The sequence below is a fragment of the Theropithecus gelada genome, chromosome 2 (genome assembly GCF_003255815.1).
Source record: "Theropithecus gelada isolate Dixy chromosome 2, Tgel_1.0, whole genome shotgun sequence".
Lineage (NCBI taxonomy): Eukaryota > Metazoa > Chordata > Mammalia > Primates > Cercopithecidae > Theropithecus > Theropithecus gelada.
The window spans coordinates 85,137,958-85,162,224 of NC_037669.1; the positions used below are offsets into that span (position 1 = coordinate 85,137,958).

Here is a 24,267-nt window from a genome sequence, read left to right on the forward strand (position 1 = left end):
CCCTCCCTCCCTCTCTCTCTCTCTCTCTTTCTTTCTTTCTTTCTTTCTTTCTTTTTCTTTCTTTCTTTCGATGGAGTCTCGCTCTGTCACCCAGGCTGAAGTACAGTAGCATGACCTCAGCTTATTGCAATCTCTGCCTCCCAGGATCAAGCAATTCTCCTGCCTCAGCCTCCCAATTAGCTACAATTATGGGCATGCATCACCACGCCCAGCTAATTTTTGTATTTTTGGTAGAGACAGTGTTTCACCTTGTTGGCCAGGCTGGTCTTGAACTCCTGACCTCAAGTGATCCACCCACCTCTGCCTCCCAAAGTCCTGGGGGATTACAGGCGTGAGTCACTGCACCCGGCCTGAAATTTGTTTCTTTAGGACTGGGTATAAGCCTAAGATAAAGAAACTGAGGGCCAGCTCAGTACTGTCCAAGATGCTGAGATGAGGGGTCAGCACAGTAAACTGATCTCGAGTTTCATCTGGGCTAACCACAGCACCAAAGCAACGCAGTCTCATGTAACCCATGTTTGGGGGTGGGCTCAATTCAATATGGTACGTGACTTCTGACCCAGAGTGCTGTCAGTTACAGCCAACTATATCCTTTCACTATTTCTGAAATATAGATCTTCTCTGAATGACAGGACTGTCAACCTTATGCCCTGAGCAAGCACTGCATGCTGGGAAGGGCAAGGGCACGAATGTGTGATTGCAAGGACTATGGTCCTCCGACACTAGAGACCCATCATACAGTGTCACAGGAAGCCTATAGGGAGAGAAATGTAGATGAAGCAGTATCTGGTGCCAAGTGGAAAGCAAATTCAAGACAGAGCAAGGTTCTACAACAAAAATCACGGCTGCAGTTCACAACTAACTGAGCTCTTCATACATGCCAAGTTCTGCGCTAAGAACTTTATGCTTATTATGATATCACTAGCTCTGACAGCAACTCTTAGAAATAATTATTGTCATCTTCATTTTCCATGTAGAGAAACCATTGTTTGGAGAGGCAATCTGACTAAATCAAGCAGCTGGTAATGTCAGAGCCTAGATTTGACCCCAGTGTGTCTGACTCCAAAACTCAAACTCTCAATGCTCTGCTGGCCCCGGTGAGGAGGCCCTTCAAAGAAGCCCAGGAGCTTTGTGAGCTAGCTCCTGGATGACAGCAGTTGCTGTAATAACTGAGTTCCCAGCCCTTCCTTTTTCTCAAATATGTTGGCTATTCTTATTATAAAAGGAAGTTCTAGATGCATGCCAACTGTACTTCACCCCCACGAAGGAGAAGACTAGAGGTTCAAAATTCCATTACAGCCTTTCTCTTTCTCCCACCGAACAGTTTGAAAGGAGTATCCAAGAGGCAGAGGAAAAAATAGGTTTGTTAAAGAAGTTGAAAAATGTGCTTTCAAATGAGAAACACGTGTGCGATTATTCTTCATCTTTTGTCTCCTCCCCCACCAAGTTGAAAACAAGTTAACATGATACAAATGCACACATCCACATAAAGATAGGAAAAGTCAGTGGTGCCCTGGATGGCAGGCCAGGAGCTGCTGTAGGAAGCTTGAAGAAGTGGTGGAAAACTCCACAGCCACTCCAGCCCAGATCCAGGCAGAGTTTTCAAGCATGTGTACAATGACTCCTGGCAAAGAGGAAAACTGTACTTAAATTTTTTTTTAAAGGGAAGGGAGCAGGAGAGGACGATCTGCTACAGGCAGGCCTGAGAGCAAGCGTGTCAAGATTGCAGAAGTGCTGGCGCTAGGCCAGTTTTTTATCTCATTTCTTTTTTTTCCCTCCCTTCTGGCACAAACAAGCTATGGAATTTCAAAAACTGGGTCATCATTTTTGAATTCCCTGCTTTCAGCAAAGTGCTCAGTTGGTCTTGTTGACTAGCTTAAACGTCTGATTTCCTGAGCTAACACTTCCTAGCCATTCAGCTGCAGGGGAGTAATAAACCAGGGGCCTGCCTACCCACTGGCCACCGATGTGCAATGGATCTCTCAGGGAAGCTGGAGGGCCATCCTTGGATTTCCTGCCATTATATATTTAATAGCATCAAATATGCCCATTAAAGCACCACTTCAAAGGCTAACATTCTTCCTGGTAGGCCAAGGGAAGGGAGACAGCACAAACCCCCAGGGAGACATTCTAACACCTGATCTCATGGGATGATGGCTTTTCCCAGAAGTTTAGGTGTTCCCAAAAGCATGGCTGGCCTGCCCATGAGGGACATGGGGCCGTAAGGAAGCTGTTCTACACAAGCTTTATTCAGGATCAGCGAGAGTTCTTACACCTGGATGAGGAGTCAGTCTCTGCCACCTATGGAATTTGGCACCATCTAGGTTTTCTTCCAGAAGCAGACTTAAACTTACCTCCATCAAGAGCAGGTTTTGAGAATTTTCACTTGATTTTCTAAAACAACATCAAGAAGTCTCTAAATACCACCTTTCATCCCCAAGTTCCAGGTTTCTAGGAAGCTTCCCAGGTTCATCAATGGGAGACAAAATACACTCCACCCTTCTGGCCAGGTGAAAACCTTTCCTGCTTCTTTGCAGTGACTTGCTTCAGACTGACACAATCACATCACAGTGCAGCCTCCTACTTCAATACTGGCCTCCAATAAATGCTCTGCTGGGTGAACAGGAAACTCATTGTGAGCTGAGTTTCTAAGACTCTAACACTCGTGCAAGAGGCATCGAATTTCAGCAAGATCTTCTGGAGCATGAACACAAGTAAAAACCAGCTACGGGGTCAAGTCTGGGCTTGCTTTATTTGACCTTGGTTTGTTTGATTTTATTTAGGAAAACTTTTGGGGGGAATGCAGTGGACCATAAAACCCTTACCTTTTAAAGGAGCCCATTGTTAGCAATTTGTTCATCACAGCTCCCTCGATCTCACCAAAAAAGTCTCCAGTCTATGGGGAAGAAGACATATGAGGAGGTGTAGATAAATAATGTGCCCAAACAGGAGAGAAATGAAAAGGGACACAGTCTGTGTCCTGGAACTGACAGAAGCAAAAGGCAGGTTTTCAGGACAGTGGAAAAGGTTTTAACAGTCATGAGAAGTTAGGGGATTACACAGCAAACGAGTGAGCAGATGTGAACGCTTCCATGGTACGTGGGAGGGGGCTGCATAACCCATGCGGAATGCTGAAATTAAAACATGCATGCACACACATGTGCACACACACACCCCCCACTCCCTTGGATGGAGTAGGTAGTAATCTGTACATAATCCCTTGTGATTAAAATACTACTTCATATAGGCAGAAACAGGCTATGAGAGGGCTTCCTAGGCACTAATAAAAAGAATTGTTTATAATTCCTGGATGACCTGTTTAGGGAAATACAGCAGTCCACTTCATCAGCCCTGTAAATTTCCTGCAGTTGAGAATCCGTCCTTTCTCAGAATCACTTTTTGAGGATCACTTTCATTTTGTCATAGGCAGTTGACATGTTGACCAAGAGTAAGACTATCCAGCCCCTTGAGGAGACAGCATGGCCAATCAGACTTCTAATGGCCTAACCCCATACCTGAGGCTGTCTTAAGGTCATTCGAAGCTTTGCAGTCATTCCCCACCACCAGGCTGATGTTTTTGTAAGTCTACTTCTTGGTGCTGGCCAAGATTTGCAAACTTAGAATGGTGGAATGAAGAATTAACATCCTCATACATGCCCTCTGAACTTCTGGAGCCACTATAATGCAAGGTGTCCCATGCGGGAGGGCGTATGCAGTGCATGGAACAGAGCCTGCAGCAACAGCCTTCTGCCAACACGCTGAAATGAGCCAGTGTTGACCAGCAGAGAAGTCCCATCTCTACTCTGCGTGCTCTGAAGATTTGTAGCTTGTGAGTGGGTGGGTGGGTGGAGGGCACTGCAATAAGGATCCAAATGACATAAATTCCTTAGGCTTTGTATTAACTAAACGCCAATTCCATTGCAACTAACTGAATGACCTCAACCACACTCCTGGGAGTTTTCAGGCAGCAAGACATACATATAAACTTTGGCAAAATGTAAAGGGGGAGAAAAGAAGGAAGAAGGAAACAACATTTCTCTGACTGAATATTGAGCACTTCCTTTTTCACTACAGGGAAACTTGGAAACTTTTGCAAACTCTGTGGGCGTGTACTACTGCTAGGAGCAAGAAGGACATTTGTATTTCGTGCGTGTAATATGCCAGTTTCAATGAAACTGGTTGTTAGATGAAGAAGAATTATCCTAATTGGGGCACAGGAAGTCAGACAACATCAAACAAGCCCAGGCTGAGCAGGCTGGCAGGCTGGCAGCTCACTGGGTCTATTGCAGGCTTATTCCACGGAGAGAAAGAGCAGAGAATCTGTAGTGGCCATGGCTGCTCATGGCTGAAACAGAGTCACTGTTTCCTTCATTTGTTGACTGGTCCAGGACTCACCCCTAGAAGACATCCACTGCATCCTTCCTGAGCCCCGGGATCATTCCTATCTCAGCCCTACATGAGTAGAGCAGAAGACTAGAGTTCCTCCTTCCAGGCAACTAATTTGCGTTCTTGTTCCATAGATTCTTGAAAGCCTATGTTCCTCCTCCCAGCCAAAAGGGCATATAACTATGGGTCAAAGGACTTTCCTGCTGTCTCAGGGACTGGCCTTGTTTCATGGGCCCATTCATCCTATCTAATGTCCATCGACTGTCCCACGTCTAGTGATGTTCAGCATCAGAGGAGACTGGGAATGGGCATTTTGAGTCTCAATAGTGCAACCAAGGTGCATTGAAAAATTCTACAACATTCTCGTAAAATAAGACAGGAAATGAAAGCACAATTCCTCAAGTTTCCTGGAGCCCGTTTATAAATCACCAAACCATTCATTTCAGACCCTAAGAAGCCACACTTAAGGACAATTAACTAATTGATTAAGCAGTGAACCTATCATACTGCTGACTACTAAAGAATTTTAAATGATTTAAAAGAGACTTCATTATAATGTATTAGTATACTCAAATATTTGAGTTAGAAGCAATCTTACATAGTCAACCATCCTCATTGTACAGAGTCTATCTAGAGGTCTAGACAAGTTAAGGAACTTGTTGATGATCCCAAAACTAGTTAAGGAAGAGAGCTAACATTAGAAACCACCTTTTTCCTCTGATGGTGTTACTTTATTATATGCATTGTTAAACTTGTTTGTAGTCTACCTTTTTTTATACGTTAATGCAATTTCTAATTGCAGGAAAAGTTTTAATGCAGAAAATTTGAATGGAAAAACCTGTTTTTCTATTACAGTACCATTGACTGTAACTCTTATTTTGATTTCCAGGTAGATTGGAGATTTCTGTGCTCAAGCCCATAGCTTGGTTTCTTTTCATCTCTCTCCCTCCCACCCCTACACTGCACATGGTGCAGTCAAATGAACAATATTCCTCTTCCATCTCTGGATCCTTGTCCCTTGGTGTTGAGAGCCCAACTTGTTAATCCTTGAACTCAGATAACTGATTCTTAAAAAGCAAAAACCAGAAAGAAAGCCATAAACAAAAATTATGTAGAAACATACGAAGATGAAATATCGGAAGGAAAAAAACCTTACAGTTGCCCAAACCATTTAAGGCACCCCACCCTTGAGGCAAAAGTTCTTTATGTGGCACAGACAACTCTTTGGCTAAGAGTTCTATAAACTGAACATTTTATGAGTGAGAGAACAGACCCTGGCACTGTCACCCCCCCCCCTTCGCCCCCCACTGGGAGGTAAAAACTCTTTGGGGCCTGCTGAGAAGCAGACTGTGGCATTCTTAGAGGGATGGAAATAAGGTTTTATAATCTCCTGCTATTACCTCCTAAATAAAGATCATTGTCTCAAAGTTTTAACACCATAATTTGTTCCCCCTGACCCAAGCACATTCTGAGCTCCTTACTTTGAGTTGGTAGAAAATTTTCACTCACCTGTGTGTAGTCTTCAGACACCAAAATAAATCCATTATTGTCTATGAGGTAACAGTTCACAGTCTAGAACATTAAAAAAAAAAACAGCTTCAACTTCGGGCCATCACACTGCTTTTAAATAGAATGACACACTTCCAACCTGAGATAAACTTATTTTTTTGGAAGGCAATTGTTTTTAGGCAATTGCAAAAGCCTGCTGGCTCTAGGCGTTAAGGCCATGGTTAAGATAACCCTGGTGTTTACTTTGCAAAACAAACAAACAAAAATAAAACACTGAACAAGTCTTGAATGATCCAGATTCGGATAAAAAACATATGCATTAAAAAATGATGAATTACAGTTTGTTTTCCTTTTTTTTTTCTTTATATGACCTGAATAATATTTCCCAGGAACAAAGTGCTCAGAAGCCCCTGAGCCTGTATTGGCGGTTGAAGTGCAGGCTGTTTTGAAAGCAAAACGCCAGCACAATGTCATTACTCTAATGATGTATTAATGAAAACACCGTGTCAGCTCAGAGGACCATCAGGGGACCAGGTAATATTTTTTAATTTGTTCATAGACTGAGGCAGGGGGGAAGGGGCAGACTTCTGTTAAAGGGGCCCCTCAGGCCTCCTAAAGGTTTTCAAACTGTGTTTTTAATTGGGAGCTGGATTTGGGGGCAGGGCTGTTAGCTTTTGGTAGCTCAGACTTATAAATTGTAGAAAGCAAGGTAAGGCCAAACCTCTGCTTCCCCCACACTACTTTAATCTCAAGTGAATGATTTGCTACAGGCTAAGTTTTAATTACAGTGCTGTGGAGTTTAAACTTAAGGTTTAATTCCGTCCTTGATGTAACTCAGTTTCTATTTATTGCAGCTTTACATACCAACTGCAACATTTAATTTGTAACATATCTTTACTCTGAGCTAAATTCCGCCCAGCTCCAGGCCACCACGGGGCTGATGTTTTCTGGGACATTTGCCTATCCACAGGGGTGGTTTTGGTTAGGCACAAAAGGGCAGCAGTGAGTTGGTCAGAAAAGTCTGTCCTTTATTACTAGACAGTGACTGTGCAAAATCAACAGAAAATTAAAAGCCCTGCTAGCACCTTTTATAAAAGAGTCGGCTGCTCTGGTGAACGGCAGAGTTTCTCACGGTTATACAAAGGGATCAGCTGAATTACTTGAGTAACCTGTTCACAGCCTTGCTATTAGAAGAAGCTCTTGGCCTCAGGGACACTACCTTGGTCCTGGAGGGAGTCTTGATAAACCTTCTCCATTGTCAGGAGATAGCATTATGGAAGCAATCCCATAGAGCTGTGTTTCCAATATGGTAGCCACCAGCCTTACGTAAATTTAAATTTAATTTCAACTGAATTAAAATTAATGCAACTAAAAATTCAGTTCCTTAGTCACAAGTCACATTTCAAGGGTTCCATAGCTACTTCTGGTTAGTGACTACACTTGTGGACATTTCCATCATGGTGGAAAGTTCTTTTGGACAGCAGTGCCTTAGGTTATACTAGTACTACAATGAGTTTTAACCTAGTCTACATGGGGTCATAACAGACAACTCTGTATCCTTGCTGATCTGAATGTCATTGTCAGAAAGAAGCATTTGAACCAGAGCAATTCCATCTTTAGGGGCTGCAGAAAATGAGGCTGAGACCTGTTGGGCTGCATTCCCAGAAAGTTAAGGCATTCTAAGTCACAGGATGAGACAGGAGGTTGGCATAAGATACAGGTCATAAAGACCTTGCTGATACAACAGGTTGCAGTAAAGAAGCTGGCTAAAACCCACCAAAACCAAAATGGCGATGAGTGTGACCTCTGGTCATCTTCACTGCTATACTCCCACAAGCGCCACGACAGTGTATAAATGTCATGGCAATGTCAAGAAGTTACCCTATTGGTCTAAAAAAGGGAGGCATGAATAATCCACCCATTGTTTACCCTATAATTTTAAAACACCATGAAAATGGGCAACCAGCAGCCCTTAGGGATGCTCTGCCTACGGTGTAGCCATTCTTGGTCCCTTTACTTTCCTAATAAACTTGTTTTCACTTTACTCTATACACTTGACCTGAATTCTTTCCTACATGAGATCCAAGAACCCTCTCTTGGGGTCTAGATCAGGAGCCCTTTCCAGTAACATCTTTCTGGTGAATCTCAAAGGGATGATACTGAAGAGATCCCCGACCCAAAGGAAAATCATCTGCATGCACCAACTGATTGGCTTTGGGTAAGTGGGGTGCATCTAACTGGATAAAGGATGGGACTGGGTTAGAGGCCCAACTTAGGGGAGTTAGAGTCTCTCCCATGGGAGGGTGGGTTAAAGGCTCCTATTAATGAAAGGCAAGGACACTTCATCAAACTTGGGTTCAAGGCTCAACTTAGGAAGGTTAGAGTCATTCCTAGGATTTAGGGGTTAGAGGCCCCTCTCAGTAAAGTCTCGCTCAGCTAAGAATGGGTTTGGCACTATGGAATGTTAACTACTATTCTCTTTGGATTAATCTGTCTTGCACTTGTTGCTAAGGGCTATGGGTGACAGGATTAGGCATGTACAGGAACACAGGATGTGGGGAGATTTTTCCTCCCCCCAAAAAGGGAAACTTGAGAGCTGATGGGACTGCCAGAAAAGATCCCTTCACTACTGACAAGTGGTCACCTGAACTTTTCAGTTTCGCTGCAATAGGCGGGTCTTTCTCTGGCCTCCCTGAGCTCTTCACTTTCCCCACCCTGCCACAGGCAATGCTTTGCTCTCTGTGCTTTCCCTTTCTTATCTTTTCTGTTACCCAGGGCCATCATCTTGCCCAGAGTCAACTAAGTTGAAACTCTTGGTCAGAGGCTGGATTAAAAATGATGGCGTCCAATGGGGGGCAAGTATGAGCCTTGCCAGTTTGATACTGGGTGCTAAGCAGAAGGGCTAATGTCTGTGTTTTGTCACATGTATTTTGCTCTAGCCAGAATGGAAAATCATTTTCCTTTGTGTTGCAGCTTGGCTTCCAGGGCTGTGGTCCAGCCAGCCCGGTCACTAGGGCCACTCAGGGAAAGGGAACCCAGAATCCTGGGATGCCAATAAAATGGTAAAAATTTCTTACCAGTCAGACTTCTAGCCTCTTTTTCTCTCTCTCCCCAGCCCACTTTCTCTCTCTCTCCTTCTCCCAACAAGTTGAATGAATGGTAAAAAATCACTGTTTAGGTACAAATCCTCTGTAAAGGATTTATCCTCTGTTAGGTAAAAATCCTCTGTAAAGTTTTGATTAGTGGGAAAAAGGATTTGTGAGGCTAGTCTTAAACTGTGGTGAATCTGGTGTGCTGTGTGTATCTTCCTATATTGTTTTGTCATAAAAGAGGGAAAGAGGGGCACTCTAGGATAGAGTGCGAGCCTAGGACTCCTATAAGCCCGCTGTTTAAGAGGGCGCAGCAAACTGGTCAGTTAAAAACTTTGCTGGACATCCCTGAAAAAACAAAAAACAAAAAACAAAACTGGATGACATTTCCCTATTGTCTTGCATGTCCTTGGAAACGTGACTTCATAATCATGTGACTGTGCTTCTCTTTTCACAGTGGCAGCATGGGTTCAGGGTTCAGTTCCTGCTTTGGGAAATGAGTCCTGTATCTTCTGCCTGCCTGTGTATTTACATGTGCTGTATGTGTAATATAAAAGAGCTTTGATTCATTGGCTGACAAATAATAGGTGCTTAAATCAAGTATTGTCCAAAAAGTAAAAAGTGTAATGTCTTTTAGTTCAGGTGACTTTAGTAATCTTTGGGAAATAAAGACAGCTTTAAAGATTGTTGATAAAATAAAAATATTTTCAAAAATATAAACATCTGGTCTAAATTATGCAAGTCAGATACTAGCTTCGCTAGATATTTTAAGGTCATAAACTGCTTCTTTGACTTTTGAAAATTGTTCAGCTTACCTATTTTGGAGCATGAGATTCTAGATAAGTCCTGGGGACATGTGGAAAGTCATGCCCTCCAGCTATGCTGGAAACAGTCAGACCGTCTGGTGTCCTAGGCTCGGCACCTAGTACATAATTAAAATCCCTTGCTTACCAAGGTTTTTACCAAAAGTAAAAGTTGCTAAGAGTTAACACTGTAACGTGTATTTGAGACTATCAAGGAAACAGTTCCACATGCAAGGTGTATAAGAAAAGTAGAATATACTTTTGGTAAAAAGATTATAAGAAGTCATAGGAATGTGGATTTTTCTGTCTAGATTAAAGGGTTAAAGGACTGTTTTAAGTCAGGATAAAGCTAAAAGTTTGAATGACTTGTGGAAGGTTTGTAAAAAATTAATTGTAAAAGAAATTCTGTGTGTGGACATTGACTAAAGTTAAAGAGGTATTATTCAGTTTTTCTGTAAATTAAACACTGGAATAAAAGCACAAAAGGTTTTTCTCAGAACACTAAACTGCTCTTTCACAAAAAAAGTAAAGGGTTATACAAGGTTTATGAAAATCTTACCTTATGGTCAAACTGATTAAGATTGAATACATTTGTCTATAAGGTTTTATTAAGAATTGGATTTAACATTAATAGTACACTAATGCAAAGGTAAAACTTGGCTTATTTGGTATAAAAATCATAACAGGAAGCATTATCAAATGTGAAATAGTGTTTGGCTTTCTTTGGGATATATTTGTATAGTTGTGTTATTGGTATGTGTTCCAAAATTATAAGAAGCTCCTATAATTCTAACATAGCTTAGGGTATATTGTTAATAGTTATAATTGTTATGTAAAATTTGGATGCCACAGAAGTAACCAAATTTCTTTATCAACTGTGACTTTAATGGTGGCTGTCCTAAGACTTTTTATCATCCACAGACAATTGTTGTCTTGTTTTAATCTTCTTCAAAAGATGGTTTATAATCAACTATAGAACTCTGACAGGTGCTATTGAATGCAGGTTTCTGATAACGTTGGAGATTGTGACATTAGAGGAAGAAACTTTCAGGACTCTCACAGAGAGCTGAAATGTTCATGACAGAACAGGAGTTCTGTTCAAGCAGTACAGGAGTCAACTGCATGAACTGAACTAATCAAAAACTGAAGTAATATTTTTTCTTTCACTTTTTTGCTTAAAACATTGCTGATCCTTTTTGTTTTCCAGGGCCAAGGAAATTTTCTTTTGAGCTATTTACAGCTTTTAACAATTGGGTAAACTATACTTCTGCGAAAAAAATTTAGAGTATATTTGTTTCTCTCTACCTGGTTTCACCAGAATTTGGAAACTATTTGAGAGTATCTTAACTTATGGCAATATAGTTATTTGCATAAGTGCAGTAAGAATCTGTTTTCTTTTCTAATAGAATACAATTGGAGAAACTGGTTATTTTACCAAGGCTTTGACTGGAATGGTGTGTTTACCAAGGAATCAAACTTGACTTAGAGAGCCAAGAAAAGCCACTTGAAAAAAACTAGCCTTATACCTTGTCTACACAGTCCCTATACAGGGTTCCTGACCTGTGGTAAGTAAACAATGTCACCTGTAAAGAAATCTGACCTTTCTTCTTAAAACGAGGCCCTCCTTATAATGCTCCTCATAACAGCCAGCAGCAGTAGAATGGAGATCAGAAGACTCACTTCTCAGGCGTCTACCCTGCTCTCTCCCACTCCTACTTCTGGTGTGGAAGCAACAGAGCTGAGAGCTCTGGAGCAGGGGCAAACACTGTTTTAACTCAGAACTTGGAAAACCAAGCTGCAAAAATAGGGGAGTGGCCACCTTGGGAGAATACCAGATGAAAACTATCACACAAAGAGGTTTTTCATAAAACATGACTGTCACTAATAATAGTAACAATAAGAATGTAAGAAGAAGAATAGGAGGATGGCAGCTACAGGAGGACATCAACTCATGCAAACCTTACTTCACAGTGTCAAGCAGGGGATTTTTCTCTTGGAAAGAAGAGAAAACTGAGCCCCAGAGGTGTTGTCTTCTCCAAGGTCACACATACACAAGTGAGACTTGAGTCCATTGCTATGGGACTCCAAAGCCCACACTCCTTCTACTGGCTGATCCCCACCCTTACTTTCTAAAAGACAGCAGGACACAGTTAGGGTCTAGGGATGCTGCCTGCTCAAGGAAGGCTTTCCTTGTTTGAAAAAACCAATCCCTTTATATAATGTGTGTGTGTGTATCTATATCTATATCTATATCTAAACTCTATGGATATCTAAGACAGATTTTGGCTGATACCTGCTACCAAAGGAAACCACAACAAATGGCAGAAAGATCAATGTACCAAGTGTCTGGGGTGTTATTATTGTGGGTGAAAGCAAGTAAAAACAATAAAAGTGACTGACGTCTGGGTCAGTTTGGTCAAGTAGTATCAACCCCAATTATAGGTTCCTAGACTCCCTGGGCATAGCAATTCTTAAGCTAATATCTGAACCAAGACATAGCTTAGGGGGATTTTTCTATCCATATCTGCAACTTGCTATGGAATAATCTATGGAGGAAAAAAATAAGTCCATTATAGGCTAGAGTCTAAAAATACACTTAACGAACCACTCATTTTGGTAAGATTGCTCTACATCGTGGCAGACAATGATGAGAAGAGGAACAAGGTGGAGAACTGGCCAGGGCTCCTGAAGGACAACATGCCCAAGCTTCCATTTCCACCAAAGGGGGCCACTTATTTTTTCTTTTTCTTTTTTTTTTTGAGACCGAGTCTCACTCTGTTGCCCAGGCTGGAGTGCAATGGCGTGATCTTAGCTCACTGCAACCTCTGCCTCCCGGTGATTCTCCTGCCTCAGCCTCCTGAGTAGCTGGGATTACAGGCATATGCTGCCACACCCAGCTATTTTTTGTGTATTTTTAAAATAGAGACAGGGTTTCACCATGTTGCCCAGGCTGGTCTTGAACTCTTGGCCTCAAGTGATCCTCCTGCCTTGGCCTCCAAAAGTGCTGGGATTACAGGCGTGAGCCACTGTGCCTGGACTGGGCCTCACAAATTCCCCAGCAAAGTAGCCACATTTCCTGTGCATGGGCTGGGGAACAGCATTTATTTCTTCTACACTGAGTACCAGTTGGTATTTATTTCTTGTACCATGCTTCTATTTAACACTATTTAAGTCAACTTTTCCCTCTTATATTAAGATTCCAGGACAGAAATTTGGCAGCAGAGAAGATGCCTTACCATACTTGTTTATGGTTAACTTGGAATTTCAAGGTCACACTGAGTATAAAAAGACTTGTACACCATATCAAGTAAGAAACAGGTACTGTCGACATTGAGATTTACAAATCACTGAGGAAAATTACAAGTCCAAGGCAGGGTGCTGTGTCATCGATGTAGACCTTGGTCACTGAATCTGAAAGGTGCCACTGCATTTTTTTTTTTTTTTTTTTTTTTTGAGATCGAGTCTCGCTCTGTCACCCAGGCTGGAGGGCAATGGCGTGATCTCAGCTCACTGCAACCTCTGCCTCCCAAGTTCAAGTGATTCTCCTGCCTCAGCCTCCTCAGTAGCTGAGACTACAGGTGTACACCCCAATGCCCAGCTAATTTTTGTATTTTTAGTAAAGATGGGATTTCACCATGTTGGCCAGGCTGCTCTCAAACTCCTGACCTCAAGTGATCCACCTGCCTTGACCTCCCAAAGTGCTGGGATTACAGGTGTGAGCCACATTTTCTTTATAGACACTGCTGTTACTTTGTCTAACTGTAAACATTAAACGGCAAATTGAGTGACAAGATGACTTTCTAAACAGACCTCCCTGTCAATGACCACTTGGATTAAATTATTATTGAGAAGTAGAGTGGAGTGGAGCAAGCCCATTGGAGTTAGGGAGTCAGAGTGCTGCGTTTATGGATAAATCAGGACAGAATTAGCTAGAATCCAGTCTGATCAATTGTTTTTTCCATGTCACTTTACAATAGATAATATTCAACTGCCTTCTCCATATGGCCTGTCCAATAAAAGGAAACAGGGGAACTATTTTCTCAGCTTTCCCTCACTGTGCTACCCTTTTCTCCCAAATTAAGCCCAACATCTTAGAAGATGTCTCTCTGTCACCCTGCCCCAAGGGTGCACTAAGAAGTTGAAGAGCTTGGAGAAATTAGGAGCTCAAACAGACACATGTAAGCACCTACTCCACAAATACCTTTGGCAAAACATGTGGGGATGAGGTTGTTTTAAAAATGCAGCACTAAAGGGTGGGGTGGAGAGCACAGAGGGAAGCTGATGTTTTAAAAAAGGCATCTTCCTGCAACTATTCGGATGGCTCAATATTACTCAGAGAAGTCTGATTCTTAGTCACAGAGGTGGATCAGATAGATACCTGAAGTTAAAGCCTAAACCCAGGCCATGGCAATTGGGCAGTCACAGATTGGAAGGGTAGGGTGCCTGGGAGTGACAAATGGCAGTACTAACCTTGTGTACCTGGAAGGGGTACTAGCCTAACGGCTAAGACAGCAGTTTGAGAATCAGAGACTATGACATTTGCTATCGGTGTGACCTCGAACAAAGTCTTTCTAACACTCGGAATCTGTTTTCTGATCTGAAAGATGGAGATAGCAGCAACTATTTCATAATGTTGCTGAGAAGATTAAATGCGAGGGAGCATGTGGAGTATAAAGCATAGTACCTAGTGCATAGTAAGTCCTCCAAGAACACAGGCTTCCATCTGCTCAGCAAATGTTTATTGGTCACCTACGATGTCTCATTTTTACAAGTATCCTAATGCTACAACTTCACAGTTTTTCAGAAAGGCAAGTTGTTACATAGTTTATAGCAGGAGGTCCTGGCCACCGGCTGATCTTTGTTGATTTTTGCCTTTTGTTTGGAAGGATGCCTTTTGTTTGTTTTGATTGGTGAAACAACTCACTTAGAAACCTGGTATTGTCCTGCCTGTTGTCTTCATTTGTGGCGAGAGAGGGTGAGAGAAACACACACACACACTAGGTTCTTGCATCTGAGAGTGGGGCCTGAATCTCTCTACCTCAGGCACAGGAAGGTGCCGTTCCTTGCTACTTTTCTCCAGGTCTCAGGATCCAATCCCTAATATTTCCATTGTGGAATATGTTTGACACTTATTTCACATCATTTGCTCTATCTTTTCGTTAACTAACGATCATATCAAAAACACTGTCTTTTGAAAAAATGTATTGCAGAGGGATTACTTGGGAAAGATGTGCTTGGTAGGGGCCACCTGTGCCCCCCTGTCCTCTGTCGCTATTCAAATGATCCTCAAACCCACCCTCTGGCTCAGCTGGGAGGTCCAACATGCAGGCAGGCGACCAGCGGTCCAACATGCAGGCAGGCGCCTGGCTGCCTGGAGGCAGCCCTTCTCGTCCTCCTGTCACATAATTCAAGCCGGTCTTTCTGATGCCAGAGGAAATGCCTACAAGGCCTCAAAAAGTCTTAGAGATTTTTTAATAGGGGTTATTAGCCTCTATTCCTTTGGAACAAGAAAGGGTAGAGCTGATTTTGATCATGAAGTTTTCGATCCTCTCACTGCCCTCACACCTCTTCCAGTGCCTCACTAGGAGACACCTTCTCACCTTCCACCGTCTTTGCCAACTCCTGGTACTCTCATCAGGCGATGAGAAGTGTTGCACAGGTGAGAGGAAGAAGAGACTGAACGCAGTGAGGAAACACTAGCACCTACAGGTCAGACTGAGATCAGAGGTGAACATGGCCCTTGTTCCTCCCTTCTGTCCTGAATGCTAACTGTGTTTTCCTTGACCACAATGACCCTTTGCCACTTTGGTGCCTCTACAGTGGTGTTCTCTGCTTGCAAAGCTCTTCTCAGGCTTCAGGAATTGTCTTCAATGTCATCTCCTTCTCTAGTTGACTTAAATGTTACCCCTCAGAGAAGCCTTCTCTGACTACCGCATGTCGGTTTACTCTGCAGGACTTATCACAGTTGATGATCATATAAGTTTATCTCTCCTGCTAACCAGTAAGCTCTGACTTTGCTTCCAGTTGCCTGCCCAGTGCTCAGCCAGGCACCAGGTGCCTAAGAAGGGCTTGGTAAAGATGTCTTGAAGGAAGGAGTGAGTGTGTAAACTGTTGCCTCAATGGCTCGGAAGTTAACATTCACCCTGGGTGAAATGGAGCTCCTTAAAAGTCGGCCCCATAGCCAGGCCCTCCAAGTCACATGGCTCAGGTTCTGACTGGACCAACCAAAGATGCACCTCTACAAGATGGCAGAGCATCTGGCACACTGGCTCCACCTACCAGCCAGGGCACTCCTGCCAAGGCCCAGAGAGCACATTGATGGGGGAGACAAAGGGGCTGGAGTGGATCTAAGGCTAAGCCTGTCTGATAAGCCTGAGGGAGTTGGGCAGGTCATAAGTGCAATGGAGAAGCCAGAAGCACTGAACTTAATGAGCCCCCACAGCTGTTTTTAATGGGGACCTGATCATTTGAGGGCAGTTGGGGGAGAGGAGGAATATGGTCTCATATGCCTAATTAAAAGTTACAGAAAAGAGAATAACACATGGCAAGAGCCTGCTGAAACAATGGAAAGGGGCCTTGGTGAGAAGGCAGGGCTAACTTTTCTATTTAAAACAGTATCAATTGGTTGCCTGGAGCCAAAATTTAACAGTCAAACAGGACAATGGATGACAGCTTCAAAGTACAAACTCAGGACATTTGAGCATCAGATCAAGTTCAGAAATCAGGGCAACTTCAAGGCTTAATTTTCAAAGCATGTGGACCTTTAAATGACATTTGAATTGGGGTTTATCCCAACAGTAGCTAAAAAGAATATCGTTAGTAGTGAGCAAGAGGTCACAGCCCGTGCTCACTATGCCCAGGGGAAATTGTCACTTGCCCAAAGTGTATACACCATTGCTGTCTGAGGTTTCAAATCCAGCAACCTGAAACCACAACATCCTGGAAGAAAACATCTTCAGAGTTTTTTTTTTTTTTTAATTTATAACCAACATTCATTGAATGCTTATCATTTCCAGGACCCATACCATGCATTGTTCGTATCTTATCTCTTCATTCTTCACCATTACTCTGTGAGGTGGATATTCCTATTCCCATTGTATAGTTGAAAAAACTGAGGCATGGAAAGATTTGGAAACTTGCCCAAGGTCACTTATTTTATTACTGTCAGACTCACAACTCGAAGCTAGTCAGCGTAAATAGTTTTGCCTTTAACCACCATGTTAGACCATCTGTGAAAGCAGTCAGTGAATAATGAACATATATTAGATACTTCCAACTCTAAGTGGAAATCCATTTCTACTTGTTTTTATATGAGGATGCACTGAGGCAGTGTGGGTTCTGGGAAGATTACTGTCTCTGGCTTTAGTTATAAAATTGTTTAACCAACTATCCAACTATCTATGCAATCAATCAACCAACTACCTAACCAACCAACCAATGAGCCAACCAACCATCCAAGCTACTGCCCTAGCCATCAACCACTCATCCAACCATCTGTACAATCAGCTAACTAACCAACCATCCTCACTCCTCTTACTGTAAAATTGGAATTCATAATTATACCCACTGTGCAAGTGAAGAGCTTAACATAGGGCCTCAAGACACTGATCAATCACTATTACTATTGAGTTGTGTTGTTCTTGAGCTGAGCATTCCAGTAAGACAATAAATGTCTCAAAGACATGGGAGAGGCTTGAGGCCCGCTTGACTATCCTACGAAAATTATCCCTGAACTTGCTGAAAAGGGTGTGGACCATACAACTTCACAGGGTGTTCTTTCCTAAGGGGAAATTAGTTTTGATCTGATGATCACAAAAACTTGGGCTTCTGCAGAAAACTTTGCTGACTGGCCTTTTTTTTTTTTTTTTTTTTTTTTTTGATACTGTGACTCATACAACAATTATGATTTTCTAACCAGCAGCCAGATCTTCTGGGACCTAGCATTTTGTTTTAACTTCATCCTGGACTTCCTTTTATATTTCCTTACTTGTTTTTCCTTTGTCCACTTTTTTGAAATCTACTTCCTAATCTACGTTTTCTGGGTTGAAATTGTTTGGTTAGGGTTTCTTAAGTCCTCGTGATAACCAGAAGGAATATAAATATGTGACTATTTATAAGGTCTGGTTTACATATCGACTGCTGTTTCGCTGATGCAGAGAGAGAAAGGCTACCTCAGGAGAAGTGAAAGTGAAAAGACCACCATGCTTCTGCCTGCTCCATGGGGCAGAGGGTATGGGATGGTATGGTACAAAAACACAAGGCAGATGGAAGCACTTTGGGTAGTGGCACAGTTTCTTCTTCCATTGTGCATGTGTAGGATTTAAAATCCCTCCTCCCAAAAGACAGAGAGAGAAAGAAGAGAGGACAGAAGAGGGGAGGGGAGAAGAAGGGAGGGGAGAAGAAGGAAGGGAAGAGAAAGGGAGGGGAGAGGAGGGGAGGGGAGTGAAGGGGAGGGGAGGGGAGCAGAGGGGTGTGGAGGAAAGGAGGAGAGGAGAAGAGGAGACAGACAGAGAGACAGAGAGGACAGGAGAGGAGAAAGAAAGAGAGAAAAGAAAAGAGGAGAAAAGAGTTGTAGGAGAGAAGCAGTATGCTACAAAGAAAAATTCTGAGTTTCAAAGTTTTTAACTCCTAGATTTTTTGTTTGCTTATTACATGAAATTAGCTGAGTCACTTAATTTCTCTGATCCTCAGTTTTTCTTATCTGCAAGATGGGTCAACAAGTCCTACCTATTTCACGGGTTGTTACAAGGATGGAAAGAGATTAAGGCATGTAGAAAAAGGTTTGAGAATTGTAATGTGAGCTTCAAACAGTAGGAGTTTGTATTATTTCCCACAAAATGTCAAAATTCCAATAGTGCCGTCCATGAGACATTTAAAGCACATTTCCAGCTGTCATAAACTGCTGGGAGGTAGGGAATGACAACAAAAAAGAAACAAAGCAAATAAAGCAAATGATTATTTTTTTTTAGATTGGTCCAGTGCAATGTGTCAACCTGGCCCTGTTTATAAGGGCATTCCCTCGGTCATAAAGCACCATCTGTCACCTTCTCTCCACAGGGGTAGAAACAGGACCAGGAGGCCATCTTACCTCATCATCGCAGCTGATGGAGCATTTGCCATCCAGGGAGGCACACTGTGAAGGCAAAAAGCAGAGGGAAATGTGTTACTATGTTCCTTGGGCATCCCAGTGTCTGCTGTGGCTGCCACTGAGCTACTTAAGGACAAGCTATCCAAGTCATGGGCTAGAATTCAAATACCCAATTTCATTGAAAAGGAATGCTCCATGATGTGTCTTGTCTACCATCTCTGGAATCAATATCAATTCCAAAGAGTAACGTAAAATAAAAGATGGATGAAACAGTTGGTGGGGGGGCAGGCGCTCACACCTGTAATCCCTGCACTTTGGGAGGTTAAGGAGGGCGGATCACTTGAGATCAGGGGTTTGAGACCAGCCTGGCCAACATGGTGAAACCCCGTCTCTCCTAAAACATACAAAAACTACCCTAGTGTGGTGGCAGGCGCCTGTAATCCCAGCTATCAGGAGGCTGAGGCAGGAGAATCACTTGAACCAGGGAGGTGGAAGGTGCAGTGAGCTGAGATCGCACCAGTGCACTCCAGCCTGGGCAACAGAGCAAGACTGTCTCAAAAAAAAAAAAAAAAAATTGAGGGGGGAGTTGGCTCTTTTTTATCTACTTTATGTTGTCATTAAATAGTAATGACATCTTTTTAAGATCTCAAATCTTTTGGTAACTACAAATATAATTATATAATTATTTAATTTAAAATTCATTAATTCTCAATGACTTTAAAAAACCCCTGTCTGTCTGCTTAGTTTATAGTTTCCTAAAGTATTTTAATTTAAGGGATGATAAACGATTCTAACATTTATTCCTGGGCAGATGGAAGCAACTTATCAGTGGCCCTTTCTACCAAATTACAACAAATACCACCGAGATGACTTAGCACAGAGAGCACAGCAAAAAGAAAAAAATGTTCCCAGGTTCTCCAAGGTGGACCCTGTGAACAAAGAAGTCAGATATATGTTTTGGAGAAACTAGTTATGTAAAGGGTTTCACAATTTTGATAATGAGATTCACAAGTAACCAGGCATGACCATGCGATTAGGGGAAAGTCAGTATGAAAATCACACAAAAGGCCCCAATACTTAAAAGAAAAACTCCTTTGGAAGGTCACTATCTTGATCCCACAATTAAAACTGTTCCTAGGAGCAAATTCCCTGCTCTGCTCAGCATGTGGTGTCTAACATGCTGACAGCCCTTTACTTTGCAGTGAAATGAAAGGTAATCTGAGCAGCCGACAGTTCATTTTACAAACATTCATCGGAAATCTGGCACTTGTAGGCTCCAGGTACCCAAATGTGAACACCTATATAATAACAGTGTTGCTAATGCTTCAAGATGCCGATTATAACTTACCTGTCTGCTGGCAGTCCAGAACTTCCTTTGGAAAAATTCAAGTTTCATCTGAATGCCTACAGCTGGGACAAGTTATAAATAAAACAAGGCATTAGTGATCCCTTTACACAATTATTTAAGATTATCATTGAAAATTATCCATCATGGCAAGAAGCTGATAAAAGCATACAAAATCAAATGTACAGTGAAGCATACAACTAAAACATTTTATCTCTCAGGTAAAGAATTCTCAAGTTTACCTGCACTCATAGAACTCTCGACACAAAACAAACAGCACAGTGTAGATGGCTCTATGGAGACATGTTACTTTGGCGTTTCTAAAATTCATATACTTGCACCCCTGCCCCATCCCCACCCCAACACAAACTGAGAAGAGGAAAGAAAAAAAATTCAAAAGATCACTATTGCGTCAGTTCCTGTATCAGCTATTACTGTTTGAACTTGCATGTCTAAAATGTGTACTCTGCATGTATTTTTGAGACGTAACATTTGAAAAGCACTTGTCATGAGGCTGGTATTCAGAAGTGAGTCACTTTACTATAACGTGACTTAGTTTAACTGGCCTCCTAGAGTCCACATCTCAAGGTTCTTCTCTCCCATGGAACTCTGGTAAAATTATGTAATTTTTTTTTGTCTGTGAAAAGCTTCCTAAAGCAACCCCGAATGCTAGTTCTAGTGACAGAAACAGCCAAAAAGAGAAGAGGTTAAGAATGTGACTTGGAACTTAGGGAAGTGAAGTTTAGTGGAACCTCAAAACTATAACATGAGGAAGTTCATCTTATTTTTCTTCATGAAGCCCAAACCACTTGAAAGACTTTAAACCATCTCAGGAGGTAAAATGGTAAAAGGGCAAAATGCTCCTCAGATGGTGGGAAAACTTGAGAGGCGTTCGGCAGAATGAGACTACAGGAAATACTGAATTCCCTGGAGCACGTCATTTACCCCAGCGCAGTTTTGCAAACTTTAGTCCGCTGCACACAACCTCCCAATTTTTGCCATATCTGCATACTACCAATACTCTTATCTATTCTTCCACATTTCTTCCTTTTGCTTAAAGATCTACAGTAATTCAACCTAAATAACACTGGAACACCCATCAAAAGAAATACACAATTGTAAGGAAAAAAATCACTTAAATACTCTTAAAATTTTGCGTGCCACTATATTGGACCTCCCATTTGGGTAATCATTGTTGTGCTGGCTTCAGGAACTTGGAGATTCATAAAGGTCTTGGGCTGTTGTTACCCTGATAACTATCAAGGGCATTTCTACTTCCTAAAGAAATTGTTGAAGCAAGCCCTGAGAGTAAAGGTTAACTGGGTGTGTACCTTGGGAAAGATTTGCCATCTGTGTTTGGACTTGGAATTTCAGACTCTAGGATAAAGACTAGAGCAGTGCATGGCTGCAACGTGCAGAATGTGAAAAGCCTCTGAAATGCACCATGTCGGTGCCCCAGGATCATTCTGCTCTGCCGTTAGTGTCCTTCATTCTCTGGACCACAACTTCCCCAAGAATGAGGACCTGTTCTTGCTCCCTGCTGGACCCCTGCCCCCAGCAAGATGCTGACTACACAGATGACCCATTAGTATAAGCTTGCTTTTTAAAAAAACTTTCAAGTGGCATTATAGTCAGCAGTTAGAGAGAAATATAGAAGAGTAACAGCTGTGTGAATTGTTTGTTTGTTTGTTTGAGACAGAGTCCCACTCTGTTGTCCAGGCTAGAGTGCAGTGATGTGATCTCAGCTCACCGCTGAGAAAATTTTTCTCCGTTTTCATGGAGAAAAATAAGATGAACCTCTGCTTCCTGGATTCAAGTGATTCTCATGACTCAGCCTCCCGAGTAGCTGGGATTACAGGTGTGCACCACCACACCTGGCTAATTTTTGTATTTTTTGTAGAGATGAAGTTTCACCATGTTGGCCAGGCTGATCTCTAACTCCTGGGCTCGTGACCTGCCTGCCTCAAACTCCCAAAGTGCTGGGATTACAGGTGTGAGCCATGTGGCTAGCTTGGGTACGTTTTATAAGTGTCCCAGATGATTCTCACGCACAGCCAAGGTGGAGGATGGCTTTAGTAAATCAGCTGTTGGGGATCTACTGTGATGTAGGCCGCTTGGCCAGACTACACAACACAAGCTGTTCTTCCCGGCATTGGAGGACGTTTCAGAGAATGCCTGAAGGAAGCTGATCTTCAGTCTGATGGCGGTTGACTGCATTTCAAATAAATCTCATCTTCCAAATGCCTGACAGGCCAGGGTGCAGGATGCGAAACAGGGTCCGGGCTGCATTCTGATCAGATGCACTGGCAGGCGGGGGTGAGTGCTGGGCTTGGAACAAGTATCTCCGGTTTCACCAAAAACAGGCAGGGGCTGGCTGAAAACTGACTTCAGAGGAGAGGCCTCGAAATTGTTGTGACAACCAATAACTGGTGTCTAAGAGGAGGGTGGGAAATGAGTTCATGTGTCCTCCTCTGTGTGCTTCTTTACAGCTCCCCTCCCACAGTGCTCCCCGGCCAGCCCCCGCCAGGCTGTCAGGCAGAGAGTAAGGCTAAGGCCACGTCTCAGAGCCAAGGGCAAGCTGCAAGGCCTTACAGGGTAGAGCATCAGGACTGCACGGAAGAGTCACTCCAGGGTAGCCTTTCCATGGTGCTTCTCCCTCCAACAGCCCAGAGCTGTCCCGGGCCCACCTGTCATCTCCTGAGCTTCCATGAGTCTCCCAATGCCCTTTCGGAGACCCCCACCCCCGTTCTCTGGTTGAGCCCTCATCTTCACCTCCCTGATGAAGCCAGCTGCTCCCCTCTGGGTGTTTATCCATCTCACATACTTGCAGCCTGCTCTCATCTGCCCCTGTCGGTCCTCTACCCCAGCTCCTTGGGGCGCTTCCATCTTTCCTCATGAGTCAGTCCCTCCATCCCATTAATCATGCAGGCTGCTTCTCTCTGATCCCTCTCCAGCGGGCTGCATCCTCATCCTGGTCCTGATGCCCTGAACTAGACACTGCTTCCCTCCCTCCTCACTCACACCCCTTCCTGTGCCATGAAGTTGTTGCCCAAGGGCTCCTGGATAGTCCCGGGTGCAACTGTTCTGCTAGTTTTGACCTAGCTGTGCTCCTGCTGGCTGACCTCATCCTCTTTCCAGTAACACCGGCCCCTGGCTTCCTGTGGCATATCTGGGGTTTGCAGTGTTTTCTTTTACCCATAAGTTAACATACTCTCCTATGATTAAGAGACTCACAATTTCATTGATGGATCAACTTCACGACCATTTGTTCAGTGGGTACTAAGCTCTACACTGGGTACTAAGCTCCCTCCACATCCAGTTGAGGAGTAGATCCATTGTAAAAGCTACACTAGAGGCATAAAGAACTGGAGCATGCAAAGAATGGGGCTGACTTGGCCTGGGGGCACTGGTGAGAGCTTTGTGTAAGGTGAGGCATGGAGAGCCCACTCACAGAACAGTGGGAAGATGGCAATCCAAATGGAGGAAACAGGAAGGGAGGGAAAGGGAGAGAACCTTTTTAAAGACCATCATTTGTTTGGAGGCTTGAGAAGAATGGGAATGGGGACCCAGTTGCTCAGGCTGAGGTCAAATGGCAAAAGGTCTTGAATGTCAGGCCAAACCTTCAAGAGTATCTTGTAGGCCAGAGATTGGTCCAATGGGCAAATCCAGCCCCTCTTTGTAAATAAAGTTTTCTTGCAGCACAGTCACACTAATTGGTTTGCATACTGTCTATGACTCCAATGGCAGAGCTGAGTAGTTTTAACTGAGACTGCATGGCCCACAAAACCTCAGTTATTTACTATTGGTCCTTTACAGAAAAAGTATTCTGACATCTGCTGTTGGTGCCATTGAAGGTCTTTAGTATCAAAGTGGCAGGACCAGGTTTATATTTTTAGAAAGTCCACTCTGAAAGCTTGCAGAGGAAGTGCTAGGGAAAGGGTCTGTAAAATGGGAAACGGGAGAATGAGTGTAAGGGATCGAGAGTAATGGGATTGAGCTAATTATTTCTTTTTTTTTTTTGAGATGGAGTCTCGCTCTGTCGCCCAG

General features: G+C 43.0%; 1 protein-coding gene across 2 annotated transcripts in view; it reads right to left on the reverse strand.

Moving 5' to 3' along the window:
• Nucleotides 1–24,267, reverse strand: part of CACNA2D3 (calcium voltage-gated channel auxiliary subunit alpha2delta 3) — a 930,450-nt gene that overhangs the window by 78,763 nt on the left and 827,420 nt on the right. For both annotated transcript variants that reach the window (XM_025377234.1, XM_025377233.1), the window contains 4 exons: nt 20,224–20,285; nt 18,876–18,920; nt 5,896–5,958; nt 2,826–2,896 (listed from right to left, as the gene is read on the reverse strand). In XM_025377234.1, the coding sequence (XP_025233019.1) occupies nt 2,826–2,896; nt 5,896–5,958; nt 18,876–18,920; nt 20,224–20,285 (241 nt within the window). The remainder of the gene's footprint in view (nt 1–2,825; nt 2,897–5,895; nt 5,959–18,875; nt 18,921–20,223; nt 20,286–24,267) is intronic.